The 17898-nt window shown below is 34.9% G+C and overlaps 1 protein-coding gene across 1 annotated transcript in view; it reads left to right on the top strand.

Moving 5' to 3' along the window:
* Nucleotides 1-17657, top strand: part of LOC142973441 (tubulin alpha-1A chain) — a 32299-nt gene extending 14642 nt beyond the window's left edge. The window contains exons 2-10 of the mRNA XM_076115121.1: nt 7834-8056; nt 13064-13236; nt 13642-13770; nt 14195-14365; nt 15028-15231; nt 15776-15831; nt 16068-16164; nt 16317-16429; nt 16796-17657. Coding sequence (XP_075971236.1) covers nt 7834-8056; nt 13064-13236; nt 13642-13770; nt 14195-14365; nt 15028-15231; nt 15776-15831; nt 16068-16164; nt 16317-16429; nt 16796-16979 — 1350 coding nt within the window. The 3' untranslated portion in view covers nt 16980-17657. The remainder of the gene's footprint in view (nt 1-7833; nt 8057-13063; nt 13237-13641; nt 13771-14194; nt 14366-15027; nt 15232-15775; nt 15832-16067; nt 16165-16316; nt 16430-16795) is intronic.
* Nucleotides 17658-17898: the final 241 nt, after the last annotated feature.

The following is a 17898-nucleotide window of genomic DNA, read 5'->3' as shown; positions in this document are numbered from 1 at the left end:
ATGTATAAGATTACAAGGTTACATTTGCAGTTAATGGATTATTATTACTGTAGAAAATAAAATAAATAGGTGTAAATAGGTACATACTATATGAGGCATAACGGGAGGGGGTATAGGGTGTTTAGCCCATGAAACTGAACAACATTCCCATGGGAAAATATGTTGAATTATGAAAAAATAACGTCTTTCCATACAAATTGGACTTATGTTCGCTCTACAAAAAGAAGTGAGATGCCATCAAAAACATTCTGTAAAAACCTCAAGTCTCGCCGTAAAAAGAAGTGAGATCTGTATAATACCAAGTCGATTAATCTATTTAGTCTCTACTTAAATGACCTTCTGTCTTAAGTTATTACGTATGTTATTATCATGCCAATTTAAAAAAAAATACCTTTAAAACAAATAGATCGACTTGGTCATCGCAAGAAAACACAAATTCGCCATTAACATTTCAGGAGCATTAACTTCTCGTCGTGCTGTGTAGTGTGATACATACTAATAATCAAATCATGCGATGGCCAGGTCGGTCTATTTGTTTCAAAGGTATTTTTTTTTAAATTGGCGTGATAATAACATACGTAATAACTTAAGACAGAAGGTCATTTAAGTAGAGACTAAATAGATTAATCGACTTGGTATTATACAGATCTCACTTCTTTTTACGGCGAGACTTGAGGTTTTTACAGAATGTTTTTGATGGCATTATAATTGCCTGGTAGCCGATACCGTTATTGAAATAACGAAAAAACCTTTTCACAAACGATAAAAGACATTTAAATACACACAAATCGAGCTTTTCATAAGCATTCTTTTCTAAGTCAACTGTAAGCGTGTCTACTAATATTTAGCAGCACTTAAACGTTTTAATTTCGAAGATAACAACGAAATTAAATTGTTAAAAGCAGCTGACATTCAAACAGATATTTCAGCAATGCTAATTGGATAAAAGCCGTGGTTTAGACAAGCCTATAGCCGTGGCACCTGACACGGTAATCGTTTTGAACACGAAATACAAATACGGGAACGTTTTATACTAAAACTTCAGTTATCAAACCTTGCGTGTCTCGATTTTTCATTGAATAATAGGTAAAACCGTTTTTGACTAAAACTTTTGTTTTGATTATAAAAAAACATCATACCTACTTACCTCTTTATCAACGGTATCTGGTCGATTATTCCACACCAGCTGTATTTCGCTTACGCAGGCCTAAGGTTGCTTCTAGCTGTAGATTTCAAAGAATAGAATAAGATATTACATTTTCAGTTGAAAGTTCATTAATGGTGAACCAGGAAACCCCATAACCTGAAGGTCGTGATGAATAGCGCTTTTCTCTACCACTTTCAACTGTTAGACTTGAAACCACCGGAGGCTATTTCTTTTCACAATTTCATACATTATGGTTTAATTTGGGCGACACACTGTTTGCCGTGAAAAGCTTTTTATTTAATATTTTACAAAGTTCCGTTCGTTCAGTTATTCCTCTAGTATTTTTTGCCGAATTTAATGCACGTAAAGTTTTTATAAGTTCACCGTTTCGCATAATCAACTGTGACAGATGAGCCTCGCGAGACGTACGTTACGGGTTTTTGCACATTTTAGATGAAGTACTGTAAAAATAAATTATTATTTATGCCAAAAACAAACTTACGGAATAATGAAAGGTTTTCAAACTTTTACATTGATCTTCTATTCAGCAACGTTAATAGAAAAGTAATCATGATCCACTAAATTATATTAGTGACTATATACAATAAACCGTGGTCCTAGTAAATACTAGATGTAAACATCGCTAACAGCGATTTGTCTACATTTTGCAGCTATACTACTATTTCTACAAATGATTAAATCATACATGCATAGTTTACAACAGAAAATGTTAACTGAACACGACTTTCTACACTAATGGAACAGACAGGGAATAAATCCTTGGAAAGGTATTTGTATTACGATGCTATTTTTATATACCTCAGGTGGAAATCTCTCACCATCAAGTTTGATTAGATTTTCGTTAAAAAGAATATTTGATAGTCGTAGGGAATGGCGCTATAGAAATTGTAAGCACTCAATTTGTACAGAGTTAAAAAATACTATGTGACATATGGTAAATGAACATCAGACAGGTAATTAAATATTAAATGGTATAGTTAGCGAGCTGTCATTGTTTAATAACTGCAATCAGCTGCAATCAGTGAAATCAATACGTCCTTGTCGTCTGCGGCCCGCGTACAGCCTCAATTGGAACGATATCAATAAAGTGCACTTATACAGAACTATTTAAATATAGGAGATGATAGTTTAGATTCTAATTAATTGACAAGGGTGATGAAGTTTCAATTCAAGTCAATCGCAAAATAAAAAAGGCTCTACCTACGTACACTAATAGGTAATGAAAAGTATAATTCTTTCAAAGTGAGTAAGCTTAATTCATTAACTATTAGTCCCTTTTCGAGATCATTCCTCTATATTACAAGTTTCTCTTAGTTCATTATGTCTCAGGGGTCATCTAGTGAAGTTAAATGTATTTGACAACACTGTCTATAACCTATTTCAAAAGGGATTACGTCTAGCCTTTTTAATACGTTATTAGCTTCGAAGTAAACTTTATGTTGCCCATGCATTGGTTAACTATCCGCATTAATTTTCTATCTATCTTTCATCAAGTAATACAGCAGCGTGCGGTAAAATATTAGCTCTACATTTTACGTCAGATTTTAATTTATATCGAAAGGAAATTGTCTACCAGGTGCAGACAAGCCCACATTATTCTAAGACGCTTCATCGACTATGATTCAGGATGTATGGATCATTTAGATATTCCGCCTCGATCTCTAACCGATTGTCTATGGCCGGCGGACCGTGGCGACTCGACTTTTGACAGACGACGAGATTTGTGCTCCTTTGTCAATGGTCCGTTGTTTATGGTTGCGAATCAATGGCGCTACTTTTTTAATAATGGCGTGATTTTTAATGAGGACAAAGTGGCCTTTTTCAGATTTGAAAGCAAACTCTACCTAACTGTATTATAAAGATAGTTACCAAGAGTTTTTATTGAGTTTACCCCTTCTATACTTAACTTAGATACTTGTTTTTAGGATTAAATTTTAAGCCGAGACAAGGTCTTAAAATGAATTTATGACGATGCTCTATTTTATATTTATGTCACCTTGCCAAGGACAGACAGATAAAAACCTAGACTTTTGCAAGGAGTTAAAATTAGATGTAGGTACGACATCTAACTTTGAAAAGCTCTTTACATTGCTTATTTATTGAGTCTCACTGGCAGGTTAACATTCGTAAAAATGCCTCCAAAAACAATCGAAATGACTAAATAATGTACACCTAAATTGGCGGTCATTTTGTTTTTCAGTAGGCGTTTATCCAGACCGCCATAATTAACCGCCTACCATCTTGTGAACCCAACTAACTTGCCTTTTAAGTAAACGTCAGCATTTATAACTATTTATTGCACCAATTACTAGTGTCCTCATTTAAACAAACTCGAATTAAATTGTAATTGAACGGACAATCGATCCGTGGGCGAATTACAAATGGTCTTTTTATTGCTTAGATGGTTTTTTGGTAATGAATTTGTGACCATGTTTGGAAGAGCAATATCAAATCGATACTACACGTAGATTGTGTAGTATTGATGGGTCTAATAAAAAACTAATTTGACGGTAGGCGTACTCACATATAGTTTTTTAAACGACTTCATTTTAGGATAGATAGAGTTTAGGTGAGTCTGTTATTGAAACGAGACGAAACCAATATTCATAGTTTCTACTAGATGAATTCCAGTAGCGAATTATCTTTAAAAAAGGAAAATATAGCTGTTTCACTAAAACCTATCAAGCTAACAACCACCTACCCAGAAACGGGGCAGTAAAAATATTGATTGAGCCCTATTTCACCATATTTTCCTCCATACTCATTACAGTAAAACATAGTTTTTTATTGTCTGAAATTTGGTAATTTCAGACAATAAAAAACTATGTTTTGCTAACTAGCTACGCGTAATGCCTACAACCTTCTCATGTCCCGTGGACTGGTACGGCCTCACATATCGATAGAAAATTACCGTCAGTATTAACTGAAGGTTTCTGATTGATCATTTGCTTCCACCCGTACCACGCGGTGCCGAGCTTTTTTAAACTACGCGATACATTAAAATTGTAGGCTTTGTGTCTTGGGCATAGGAATTAGTTTAGGAAGCCACCCCTGTCAAAGTTGTCAAATTCTGTGATTTATGGCCCATGACTGGCTGAAAATTAAAAGACATTTTGTGAACGCTGAATAGAACTAGTGTATTTACCGTGATAATTACTATTCCTTTATAAATTAACGAAAGCTAAACAGTTTGGTTAATTTATTAGAGCTATCAATAAATTGTTAATCCTGTTTTGGTTAATGAACTAACATAAAAGAAACAAATTGTTTTCAGATCGAGATATTTCTAATAATATATTTCATTAGATGATACACATATCCGAACTAATCAACCATTGGTTTACTCCTACGTCTCAATTAGGCGGTATTATTCACGGCTTTTAGATATGATATTACTCCATATATGGGACGTATAATCACAATAATCATCTTAATATGGCAATGTTATTATCAATACAATTGGCTAATATTAAATTGATTCAATTTGATACTCTATGATAAAATATCTGTTCATAGATTTGTAGTACATTTGAAATGACACATTCATTGTCTTTGGTCTCTGCCTACCCCTATGGGATCGTAACTTTTAAACTCTCGCGTTGCATGTTTAATGTATAATAGAATACGGGAATTAACGCGAAAATTTAAAATGCCTAACGTTTCGGCGTACTTTTTTATGTATATGTATATGTACAGTACCTATGGTACATTTATTGATTAAATCATTTTACATTTTACATAGACAAAAATAATGCAAGAATAGATTTAATTGATTTGAAAATGGAGGAAAGTTTTTATTGGAAAAGTTTTAGTTGTTTGTCAGACTGCGGTATAAGATTGCGTTGCACTTGACGAGGTTGCTGGAATACGGCCAGCATTGCAGTATCACTTTACGATTTGCTTGGCCGATTTCTGCTGCAGGCATACTTGAAAGTTCTTAGACAGGTTGTATAGATGCATAAGTACCTTAGCGTGCTTGGAAAACTCACTATCTATTTTTTTTTAAGTTTTTTATTTGGTTGTAGACTATGATGCGTTTTTAGTAAAGTAACTGAATTTAAGTTATTAATGTCATTTTCTTTAAGCATTCATTGAAATTTCTGCGTAACATTACTCTCGAAGCTCTACAATAATCGCAATTTCTTTCAAAACTTTACTTTTTTTCTTAAACACTTAAACAAATTAGTTAGTCTAGTACTCTGCTATCAGTAGCCTAGTCCTATTTCATGTTTTTTTTTATAACAGGGACCCTGATACTCTACAATTCAATTACCTAGTCCTCCATAATTTTTTACAATACATAAAAATCCAATTTATTTTCGCGTCAAAACAAAAGCCCAGTGTATTAAACCGTAATAGGTGTATTTGAATCATGTCGGTATTAGCGAGGCTTCGTGTGTCTGTGGTATAAAACCTCCCTCGCCAGGATAATCCCTGTTTTATGATCGAAAAGGGGTAGAGTTGGACTGAAATACGACGGACGACAACGTAGAGTTGCTATGCCTATGTCAAATATTCAAATATTTAACTGTAGTTGAATACAGTAACATACGCCAAACTACGATTTGTATTTTTCTTGCTTGTCTTAAAAACAATTTTTGTAGTGGAGAACCTCATTTGAACATTTGAGTCTTTTATATGTTTATTACAGTTTTAATGAAAGAGGCTTTATACATAGCGCTAGAGATTGTACCTAATATTCATTTATTGATTATGGGAGTATTGGGTATGGTGCTCTTCTAAAAAAATATTCGATAATTGAGCATATATTATCATTAACTTACTCAATAAGCTTAATGCTCTGCATTCCAGTGCCTAAGTTCAAAATTCAATCACATTCGAAGTAACTCGGCGTAACGTTCGGATACATGTCCAAGACGTTATAAATCTCAAATAGGGCGTCGATGGAATAATTGGCGCGTGTCTGTAGTTCGTGCGTGGCGAACGAGACGCGTTTATCATTTAGAAGCTTTGGTTCACATGGCAGGCTTATTGTGAATCACAATCGATGTTTGGACTGCTAATAAGTTCAATTTGTTTTTTTTTAAATGTCTCTCTGATGCATTACTATTGTAAGAACACTAGCTGACTTGCGCAACTTCGCTTGCGTCACATAAGAGAGATATTTTTGTAACTGGTACTCTGCTCCTTTTGGTCGTAGCGTGATGATATATAGCCTTCCTCGGTAAATGGGCTATCTAAAACTGAAAGAATTTTTCAAATCTGACCGTAGTACCTGAGATTAGCGCGTTCAAACAAACAAACAAACTCTTCAGATTATTTATTTATTAGTATAGATATAGAGAAGTAAAGCTTTTCTAGAAATTCCTAAAACAGATCTCACTCAATATTATCTGAATAGGCCGATAATTTTGTTTTCTGATAAGGTCAATTGTATATTTGATTAGTCTTTTAACCTACATAAAGGACACAAACATACATTTCTGTTCTCATTACAATATTCAGAACAATTTACCGAATCAAATTATATCATTAAACTGTCAACATAATGTTCCGTGATAGTATCAATGTGGAGGAACTTTATAGCTGAGGGAAATACAATCTAACCTTAATGATACAGGTATAGGTTACTGCCCCCGGCATGATGGGATCACCTTGTGCCCCAATTCCATAAATTTGGTCGAAAAAAATCGCGCGTAGTCTATGGCTTTACAGTGAAAGTGACACGGAAAATGGCGGGAAATGAACAAAATAAGAATGTCTATTGTCTAATGTAAGTTGTTTAGTTACAATTAATCGTTTCTGTTATTCTGTAGTGACAATAATTAGGTACTGTGAGTGTTACTTATTTATTAAAAGTGTTCAAAAGTGAACTGTGTTATAATGGATGAATAAAGGTGCTAACAATAAACCAAGTCTAAAAGCTTTTTCATCGAAAGGAATTAAGGCCAGTGAGTCATTAATTTTTTTACGGTACTTACTGTTCAAGAATAACTTAAATAGAGCAAATCAAAAGAGAACCTCTTTTATTATCTAGTCTAGGCTACACTTAGATTGAAAATTTGTAGGTACATGAAAAAAGTTTAAAACAAAATAATATTTAATCGAAATTTTCGAACAATTGCCTTTTCATTGCCGGATATGAGCGTATTCATAATTCTTTGAAGGGTATCAAACAGTCATTGTATAATGCTAACTTTATGAATGTATTTATGATTCTTTCGTGAGGTGTTTAGTAGAAAGTAACAAAGTTAATATAAGTTTCGTGAACGTAATCAATTTTGTTTATTCCTTCTTGGTTATTGTTAAAGTTAGTTTGACCGTAGATTAGATAAGCAGTTAGCAGAGGGTTTGGGTTGGTAAATTAGCTACATAATTAAAATTGTTGATATTTTTTCCAAGATAATAATATTATTGTTTGTTTTTGGGACCAAACAAAAAGAAATGCATAAAATATGTATTTCTAAATACGCGTTAAAGTCCTAAGTAACCTTAAATTCTGTATTTACGAAAATATAAACAGTAGGTATCTCGTAAGTAATTTTGTTGTCAATAAATTTTACTTAAAAATACCTATTACGAGGTTACTGCTTTGAAAATACCATGTAAACCCACTCCCGACCCAAGTCTTTCAGTTAGCTGAAGACGAACTCACAATACAAGCAATTTTTCAAAATTAATCAACAAAATTATTTCTTTCTCAGAGGGAATGCATCTCAGTCCACATCGGCCAAGCCGGCGTTCAGATCGGCAACGCGTGCTGGGAGCTGTACTGCCTCGAGCATGGCATCCAGCCCGACGGTCAGATGCCGTCCGACAAGACCCTGGGCGGAGGAGACGACTCCTTCAACACCTTCTTCAGCGAGACCGGCGCGGGGAAGCACGTGCCGAGGGCCGTGTTCGTGGACTTGGAACCTACTGTTGTTGGTAAGTTAAGGGATGTTTACCGCGGTTTGGTTTTAGATGGGTTGGCAAATTTTTTTAAGACATCAAATAGAAAACGCCATAGTGTTAGGAACTTATGATCCTGTACCACAATATGTAGGGATCTGAACGAAGCAAAGGAAGTTTGTAGAGATTTTACGAAGTGGCGTTCTCTATAGTCTGTCTACCCCAATGGGAAGAAGGCGTAATTTTATGTTTGTGAGGAACAGAGGTCCCTAAGGTTTGCACCTCGGGTTGAGGAAACAGTTATCAAGTGGGATATAATAGTTATCTGACTATGTATAAGTCCAAAGCAAAAAAGATTTTCAGCTATCTCAAATAAACGAAATCTAAAAATCCCTGTAATTCAAGTATAGGTAAAGTTAAATAATAAAGCCTAAGTAGATGTTTTACAATACTCATAAGCGTAATGATAGACCGTCGGTAATAACGGCGCGTTCCCGGGTTCAATACCCGAGCGTTCTATTATAAATTTCTATTACAAAACCGCCCGACGAAGGCTTCAATTTAAACCTCACGGTAAGATTATTACATTTTTTGTGCTTTTTATCTGAACGGACTTTAAACTCGGATTAGTTTAGTGTCTCGAGTGAAACAATAGTGATTAATGAAGCACTATTCTCAATTTGCTGGTTATTAATGCATTTAAATTTATCTTACGGAAAGAAGAAATAAAATGCATGTCGAGCATAAGTTATAATAAGCAGTTACGGTATTTTAGCTCTAAAACTTTTATGTTAGTACAATATGCAGACTTATTCTAAAGCCAGGAATAAACTAGGGGACAGTTTTTAGCAGTATTTTAAAGTTACCGGACTTTTTTCTTCGACTTCGACAAGCTATTCCAGAAGTAATGGAAGTCTTAACCGTATTTTTTTGGGTATTTCGAGAACTGTGATAACCGTAAGGGCAGATGTCGTAGATGATATCCTAACCTTAAAATTGCTGTAAGTTTACCGAATTACCAAAGCTAACCTTGTCCAGGTAAAAAATGCTTCAAGCTTAGGTACCTACTTAGATAATTATTCGTAAAAACTGTTTTTATAACTCAGACTAGACTTAACAAGGTACTATGTCATGTAAAACACGAAATAAAAGTTACTATAAACTAGTAATTAATTACATATCCATTTCAGTCATATAAAATAGGAAGACTAAGCTGTAAAAGTAATGCCATCAAAAACATTCTGTAAAAACCTCAAGTCTCGCCGTAAAAAGTTGTGAGATCGATATAATACCAAGTCGATTAATCTATTTAGTCTCTACTTAAAGGACCTTCTGTCTTAAGTTATTACGTATGTTATTATCATGCCAATTAAAAAAAAAAAAACCTTTAAAACAAATAGACCGACCTGGCCATCGCATGATTTCATTATTAGTATGTATCACACTACACAGCACGACGAGAAGTTACCTGAAATGTTAATGGCGAATTTGTGTTTTCTTGCGATGACCAAGTCGATCTTTTTGTTTTAAAGGTATTTTTAATTGGCATGATAATAACATACGTAATAACTTAAGACAGAAGGTCCTTTAAGTAGAGACTAAATAGATTAATCGACTTGGTATTATATCGATCTCACAACTTTTTACGGCGAGACTTGAGGTTTTTACAGAATGTTTTTGATGGCATCTCACTTCTTTTTGTAGAGCGAACATAAGTCCAATTTGTATGGACAGACGTTATTTTTTCATAATTCAACATATTTTCCTTTGGGAATGTTGTTCAGTTTCATGGGCTAAACACCCTTGCCCACCCTATACCCCCTCCCGTTATGCCTCATATAGTATGTACCTATTTACACCTATTTATTTTATTTTCTACAGTAATAATAATTCATTAACTGCAAATGTAACCTTGTAATCTTATACATTTATATGGGATTACAAAGTTATTGTTGCAGTTAGTGTATTTAGAAAACTGGACCGAAATTAGAAAATATTAGATTTTTCCCATGATTAAGACACTAAACCCTATTTGTATTCTAAATTTTAAGCTTCTAAGTCTGCTAGAAGTACCTTAGACTTTTGATGATCGGTGAGTCAGTGAGTCAGTGAATCAGTGAATCAGTGAGTGACAAAATTCAAAATTTTAACAAGTTGTCATTCTTAAACTACTGGTTCAAATTGACTGAAATTTTAAATATACCGTATTTATACAATGACTGATTAGTTGCTGAAAATCCAGGCTTCTTGTTTTATCCACAACGAAATTATAGGGGTGTCAAAAATAGCCCGAATTGCTTCGAGAAAAGGATGTTACGGCCGTGCCGCTTTTTTTTGCTCGACTTGCGGGGGCACTTCCGTGCCCCCAGATAACATTGTCCCTTCCATTCATGAATTTTCCTTTAAAATCCCACTTGTGTTGTCACGGTATTACGTATATCATGTTGACAAAGTGCTTTTAACCGTCAGTTAGCACTCGAGTTTAATTAAACTGCATATTGCAACTGTCCACTACTAGTACGAGTGCATGATAAGTCACTGACACGAATCGGAGTACTCAGACTGAAGTGGGCACTTGCTGACCAAGGGATTATCCATCAATTTTGTGATTGAATAGATAAGTTAAGTAAATAAGGGTTGGATAGAGAAAATTAAGGGTTTTCTATGTCATGCAGAAGAAAGTGGATAGTCGATTTAAGCAGTTACTAAAGGGCAGGTAATGCAGGGGCTACATTTTTCGATTCACGAAAGTAAATTAAAAACAAGCTTGACATAAATGGAAGCAATTACTTTTAGATTCTCGATTGTACCGCACAGAGATTTTATTTATTAACGCATCGATCTCATATGAACATTGATAATTAACCCTTTGATGATTAACTACAAAATCCGGAAAGCAATCAAAAAGCTCGATTATGAAGGTACATACCTCCAAACTATCCCTTTTTTACAGTCCATAAGTTTATTTTTGGTCTTTCTTAGATTTTAGTGATACTAAACTGGCGATACCTAATGATAAGGAATTCAGCCATTTATCAACAACAGTTAACACTAACAGCAGCTATCACAAAGAAAAATTTCCCTACGAAATGACCATTCAACAGAAACGTCTTCACGGTTGGTTGTTCAGTCGCTGGTCACACGTGGCTAAGTCCACAGCCGGCTAGCGGCTCACACCTTGTTCATTCAAATCAACACTAAGTTTTTACCAAGACACTCGTAAGAAAAATAGAAAAAAAATACTAAGATGTTGAGATGTTTTCTCGAGTTTTTTGTTTGATGAATATTTATGAACTAATCTGTTTACTAATTGTGTTGTTAATACTTATGTTTAGCGTAAATAGAGTGCTTAATTTGAATATTAGGTACAGAAGTAAGATAGGTAATAAATTACTTCGACAATGACGGATTATTAGAATTGTTTCGAGATAGAATAATTTATTATCCCGTACTTAAATTTTTATCCACCTGCACTAGAGCTTAGAAATTCTAGGTGTTATTGTCGAATTCTAAAGAGTGCTCTGATTTGGTATACAAATACAAATCTGAGCAAATTCCGTCGCCGTCTTAACAATTTGCAAAACGGCGTAGTGGGTACGAAAATTAAAAGTTTAGGTAAATAACGCGTTATCATTAAATACAGGTTGTTGAGAAGAAATATCAGGAAGCTTGACCCCATGCATATGGAATTCATCGCATGAAAGAGAGGTTGAGGTACAGCTTATTCCAAGATAGATAGCAAGATTCTCGAAACAGTTAGGTACATAATAAAGTATTTATAAAATAAAACTAGTCTCCACAATGACAGGAAGCTAATATAATATCTGAAAGCTCAGCTATCTTTATTAGCTCTCAGTAGAAGCACATTACACTCGGATGAAAGCAATTAGCTCTCAAGTGGGGCATTCGACTCAATTTGCTTCGTTAAGATGTAAGATCACTCAGTATACAAGCAGATGGCGCATATCGCCTGTTGATAAAATTTCACAGAATAACTTAGTCCCTTTAAGTCAGTTTTGAAGGTATATAGATCTGAAAACATGTTCTTTTTTCTGATTTTCGCTGGTCCAAAGGTAGGTTAGTCTATCCTAAATTTCGAGACCATTCAGAGCATTTAAAATTATCTTATTTGAAACCTTTATTGAAATTGTTAACTCTTCAAAAAGCACAATTTTAGAACGAACAAAAGAAACGAAAGCGTATGAAACTATTCCTAAGTTTTATGGACACTCTACAGCGTTTAGACAATGTTAACAGCAGTTATTAATATCTTATTTTCATCTTTCAACACGTCACTAAGTTATCATACTACTAAACAAAATGTTACGTTACCCTAAAAATGCCTTCTTACTACTATGACCATCACTGTCACGAACAAAACCCAGTAGGTACAATTAAAATTACGTTTCTCTTTGAGCATGTGTTCCTTTCATTTAGATCGTTCCTTTTGGCTTCTTTTTCTTGTAATTTGGTGAGTCAAAGTCTGATGTGTCATCAGAGTGTGGTTTATTTTAGTAAACGATATGAGCTGAAGCGAACTTTGTGGTGAACTCAAAATAAAATATGATTAACTTCAAAGAAGCTGCTTGTTTTGGTCAAGTCATCTAACAAAGAAGTATTAAATTATTTCAAACGCGTCAAATAAATCATGTTGAAGTGACAACAAAATAATCATCAATTTTTCAACATCAATTTTTTTTAACTTTCGTAAACGCTTAATGCCAATAATTTATGGACTCAAGGCCTAGCCTCTCTCTCATTTTGGGAAGACACTTGTCCAGCTGTAGGACAGTAATGGATTAAATTAAATCTTATGAATTATTGTATATTAATATAACATAATTTAATATTTTATCATGAATTCTTCTATATGAAAATCGTAGTCATATATCTTTAAGTTAAAAGAGAAAAACGTGATCTTAAGAATAAAATATCAGCCTACTTAGCCTGAAAGATTCGATGGCTAGACAAAATAATAGATCACACACAACAATAAAACTTTATCAAAGAGAACAGTAACTTACCAACTCGTTCTCTTCTCAGACGAGGTCCGCACCGGCACATACCGTCAGCTGTTTCACCCAGAACAACTTATCACTGGCAAGGAGGACGCGGCCAACAACTACGCGAGGGGACACTACACCATTGGCAAGGAGATCGTCGATGTTGTGCTCGACAGGATCAGGAAACTCGCTGACCAATGCACTGGACTCCAAGTAAGGAAAATAAACTTAGTTTAAATATCGTAATAGTGATATTCAGCTGCATCCGATGAAACTGGAAGCCGACTGGGTCCATGAATAGTGACATTCCTTCAGATAGTTCAGAAACTACTGATGCTGCGATCGTATTATATGCGACTAAAATGGGTATAAAATGAATATGTGAAAATTCTACTTTTTCAGCCATTTATGTGACATTACCATTTTCTGAATTGTGTAGCCAGCATAATCTATAATATATTTTCGTAAGGAACTTTTAGAATTTTCTTAGTCCTGTTGCAGACTCTCTCTAGTTCCCTCTGACCCAAGATTATCAGGAAAATGTAGAGTTCTTCAAGATTTTACTACAAACGAATTTCTTTTATCGATTGGTGAAATAAAACATGTGTTATTCCACAGGGTTTCCTCGTGTTCCACTCGTTCGGAGGCGGTACCGGTTCCGGCTTCACGTCGCTGCTGATGGAGCGTCTCTCCGTCGACTACGGCAAGAAGTCCAAACTCGAGTTCTCCATCTACCCTGCGCCTCAGGTAAACAAACTATAGAGCTTACAGCTATAACTTTAGAGCAATATGTGGCCAATATTTATGATCAAATTAATAATAATAAGAATTTGCATATCTACAGGAACAATTTCATAGTGATTTGCGGTCTAGAGAATAATACTTTTATTAATGCGATTCTATTGAATGGTCTGGTTTTCTGACTGAAATTGTTTTCCCTATCTCATATTATATTCAGTCTATGGTATTTGGTCATTCTATACTTTTAGGCACGCCCCAATATCTCTTTTTTTTTACTCTTTGCTGTCCTACTGCTGGGCAAGGGTCTCCTCCCAAACGAGGGGGAGGGGTTAGGCCTTGAGTCCACGACGCTGGCTAAGTGAACTTAATATCTCAAATACGATCGTAATTTTTCTTCTGGACGTATCTTCATCCTGTCGTTGTTCCGTAGGTGTCGACAGCAGTAGTGGAGCCGTACAACTCGATCCTGACGACGCACACGACGCTGGAGCACTCGGACTGCGCCTTCATGGTGGACAACGAGGCCATCTACGACATCTGCCGCAGGAACCTCGACATCGAGCGACCCACCTACACCAACCTTAACAGGCTTATTGGACAGGTAGATAGAAAAAAGATACAAATTCTAACCTGTTATGTATTTTACCCCGTAATTATGTTGAGGATTTTTGTTTTTTTTTTTTGTTTTTTTTTTTTGTTTTGTTTTTTTTTTTTTTTTAGGATTTTTGTCTTACTAGGACAGTAAAGATTAGTCTGACCGTGGTCATTCAGACTGGTCAAACTATGGCAGAAGTAACTAATACGTCTGCTATAGTTTGACCACTCTGAATGATGTAAGTCAGACTCAAAACTTTAAGATTGTAGTGGTGGTATTTTTATGCATCGAATTAGTTTCTCCAATCATGAAAACAAATAGTTAACGGTTCTTAATTTTTGAAGAAGGAATTAATCAGAAATATGTTATTAAAATAGTAATAGCATATAAAGCAATAAATTTAGCGTGGATTTTCTGGATAAAATGAATTAAAAGCTAGCCGATTTATTTTTCCACGTGGTAAAACTTTTAGATTACTTCCAGCCACCATCCAATTTCCCCAAGATTGACTGGGAAATATCTTTTCAGCTTATACAAGCAAACCCTATTTTTTTCAATCTTCTTCTTCTTATCGTATGGCTTGTGGTCAACCTAGTATCAAGGTTGTTCAAGCCGCCCGAAGGCCTTTGACGTGGATTTTTCAATCTAAAACCTCCTAATTCTTCCAGATCGTGTCATCAATAACAGCATCGCTCCGCTTCGACGGCGCGCTGAACGTGGACCTGACGGAGTTCCAGACCAACCTGGTGCCGTACCCGCGCATTCACTTCCCGCTCGCCACCTACGCGCCCGTCATCTCCGCCGAGAAGGCCTACCACGAGCAACTCACCGTGGCCGAGATCACTAACGCCTGCTTCGAGCCTGCCAACCAGGTAACATAAGTATAACTTAAAGATAATTTATTTGTTAATCATAATATGTACATGATATATGATTCTTATATTCCTGTAGGTCCTCCCAGGACAAAACTGATTTTGATATATTAGGTCGGGGAAAAAATCTTTTCGCATTATAATATGTATGCACTTGTAATAAAATCTATTTAGCTTCAAGAATCAGAAATAAGTACACGGTTCTTTAGCTTTCTTTCAGTGAGCTCGTGAGGTACCCAAATATCGAGCTTTTTGTGTAGAGAAAAGATTTTATTACAAGTTCATACATACTATAATGCGAAAAACTTTTTCCCCGACCTAATATTATCCTTGGTCCCGACTACGTATCTATTTAATCCTGATTTTGGAATAAGCTTTTGATAAGAAAATACATAAGTATATACATGAATTCAAGAATACCGTTTCTACATAGGCACTTTATCTCCCAGGATCTCATCACAGATCATTATGCCAAACATATAGACCAACGGGAATAGAAAGCTTTATTAGGTGACATTTCTAAACAAGCAATATTTTCTTTCAGATGGTGAAATGCGATCCCCGCCACGGCAAATACATGGCCTGCTGCATGTTGTACAGGTAATTATTTCGAAACAAAACACAAATACCTCAACAAAACAGAATGCAGCTTAAAGAGAATACAGCTGAATATAGAAAAGGTTTTCTTAAATTATTTAGAAAAAGACCAGAAAAGGCCTCTCGCAGAACGCCATATGGTGGAATTATGTTCATATTTTCTGATTTTTATGTCTCTAGACTCTATCTTATTATGTATATTAGAATGAATATTAATTAATATTGATTATTTTGCACAGAGGTGACGTAGTGCCCAAGGACGTGAACGCAGCCATCGCCACCATCAAGACTAAGAGGACCATCCAGTTCGTCGACTGGTGCCCTACTGGCTTCAAGGTAACTATTTATTTACACACATTATTTATAGTTACATTTTCATCTAAAATCTTTTTTGCTAAAATGTTAGTAGCAGAAGTATCTTGGATCTTAATAATATTGTACTGAATTTTTCAAAGTACCCTCAATAACGCAATTTCTTTGTTTCTCAGGTGGGCATCAACTACCAGCCTCCAACAGTGGTTCCTGGTGGAGACCTGGCGAAGGTCCAGCGCGCTGTCTGCATGTTGTCCAACACCACCGCCATCGCTGAGGCCTGGGCGAGGTAATACACAATACAATTTAAAATAAATAAGTTATTTTAATTAATTATTCAAGTATATAAATAACTTTAAATAGAATGGGTATCTTTTAAGTCTCAAACTTAAAATACATGCCAACGGGTGGAAGAAGGCCCAAAAATAAAGCCTAGGATAATAAATATACTACTACCAGAACAATACGTTAGGAGCAAAACTTCTAAAGCAAGGAACCTTGTAGGTAAAAGCTAGTAATACCATTTATTTTATAAAGAGCAGAATCTTTTTGGCATCTTATGAATCACAGCTTAATAATGAAAACTAAAACGTTACATATTTCCTATCCTATGCCTTTCTATAATATCGTCATAACAAACAATTTTTGCCAACAGACTTGACCACAAGTTCGACTTGATGTACGCTAAGCGCGCGTTCGTGCACTGGTACGTGGGAGAAGGTATGGAGGAGGGAGAGTTCTCTGAGGCCAGGGAGGACTTGGCGGCCCTCGAGAAGGACTACGAGGAGGTCGGAGTGGACTCCACTGAGGGAGAACTTGATGAGGAGAACGAATATTAAAGGAATTACTGACCTACCTGGGAGGGAATAAGGCTGGAGCGAAGCGTTTTTTTTGGCTGTAACAACTTTAAATGTGTATGAAACATACATATACTTGTCAACTTTGAATTTGTATGAAATTAAATAATGTTTTATTACTTTAAATCTGTATGAAACTTGTTGAATCACTTGAATACAAGGATCAAAATTTTGAAAATTCTGGTATGGTGATGTCAATTTTCCATTTGTATGAAAAAGCTGGTTTGTGACACTTTTTAGCCTTATTCAATCTCAGTAAGTTCACAAAAGTTCTCAAAGATTCTGTGACATTTTTATATTCCATGAAAATTTTATTTTTTAACTCGATGCCGTCAAATAAAATAATAAGTTTTATAATAATATTAACTTAGCATTAAGATGAATGAGTGTCGTATGTACAGAACAGTACAAACTTTTGAAAATTAACTTTCACAATGAAATGTAAAGTTTGAATGACTGTGAGAATAACAGAAATAATTTGCATTTATTACTTTTAAAAGAAAATTGGTGATAATCTAACGTTCACTGTTGGAAATAGTTTTAATATTAAGCTAACTTATTGAAGTGATTATAATTTACGCTTCGCGGAAGTGTATTGTGTGTTTGAGAATAATAATTTATTTTTAATGCACAATAAAGATTTTTTACACATAGATAATATTCTATTGTTTTATTTTTACCTGTCTTCATGGTCAGAAGCAAATGACATCTACTAATTAAAAATAATATAATTAACAATGTGGTTGAGTAGAATTATCCAATACCTAAGACTTTTTCTTTAACAAACACAGGTAAGAAAAAAAATACAATAAATTTATATATTTTCAAAGAGTAGATAGTCAGACTAGATACAGCTTTTGTTGGTCATAGATATATTTGTTACAATGGTCACAAACGTCTT

This window comes from Anticarsia gemmatalis, chromosome 6, assembly GCF_050436995.1.
Source record: "Anticarsia gemmatalis isolate Benzon Research Colony breed Stoneville strain chromosome 6, ilAntGemm2 primary, whole genome shotgun sequence".
Lineage (NCBI taxonomy): Eukaryota > Metazoa > Arthropoda > Insecta > Lepidoptera > Erebidae > Anticarsia > Anticarsia gemmatalis.
Note: the sequence above shows the minus strand (reverse complement) of the source record. Positions and strands in the feature narration are given on the sequence as shown.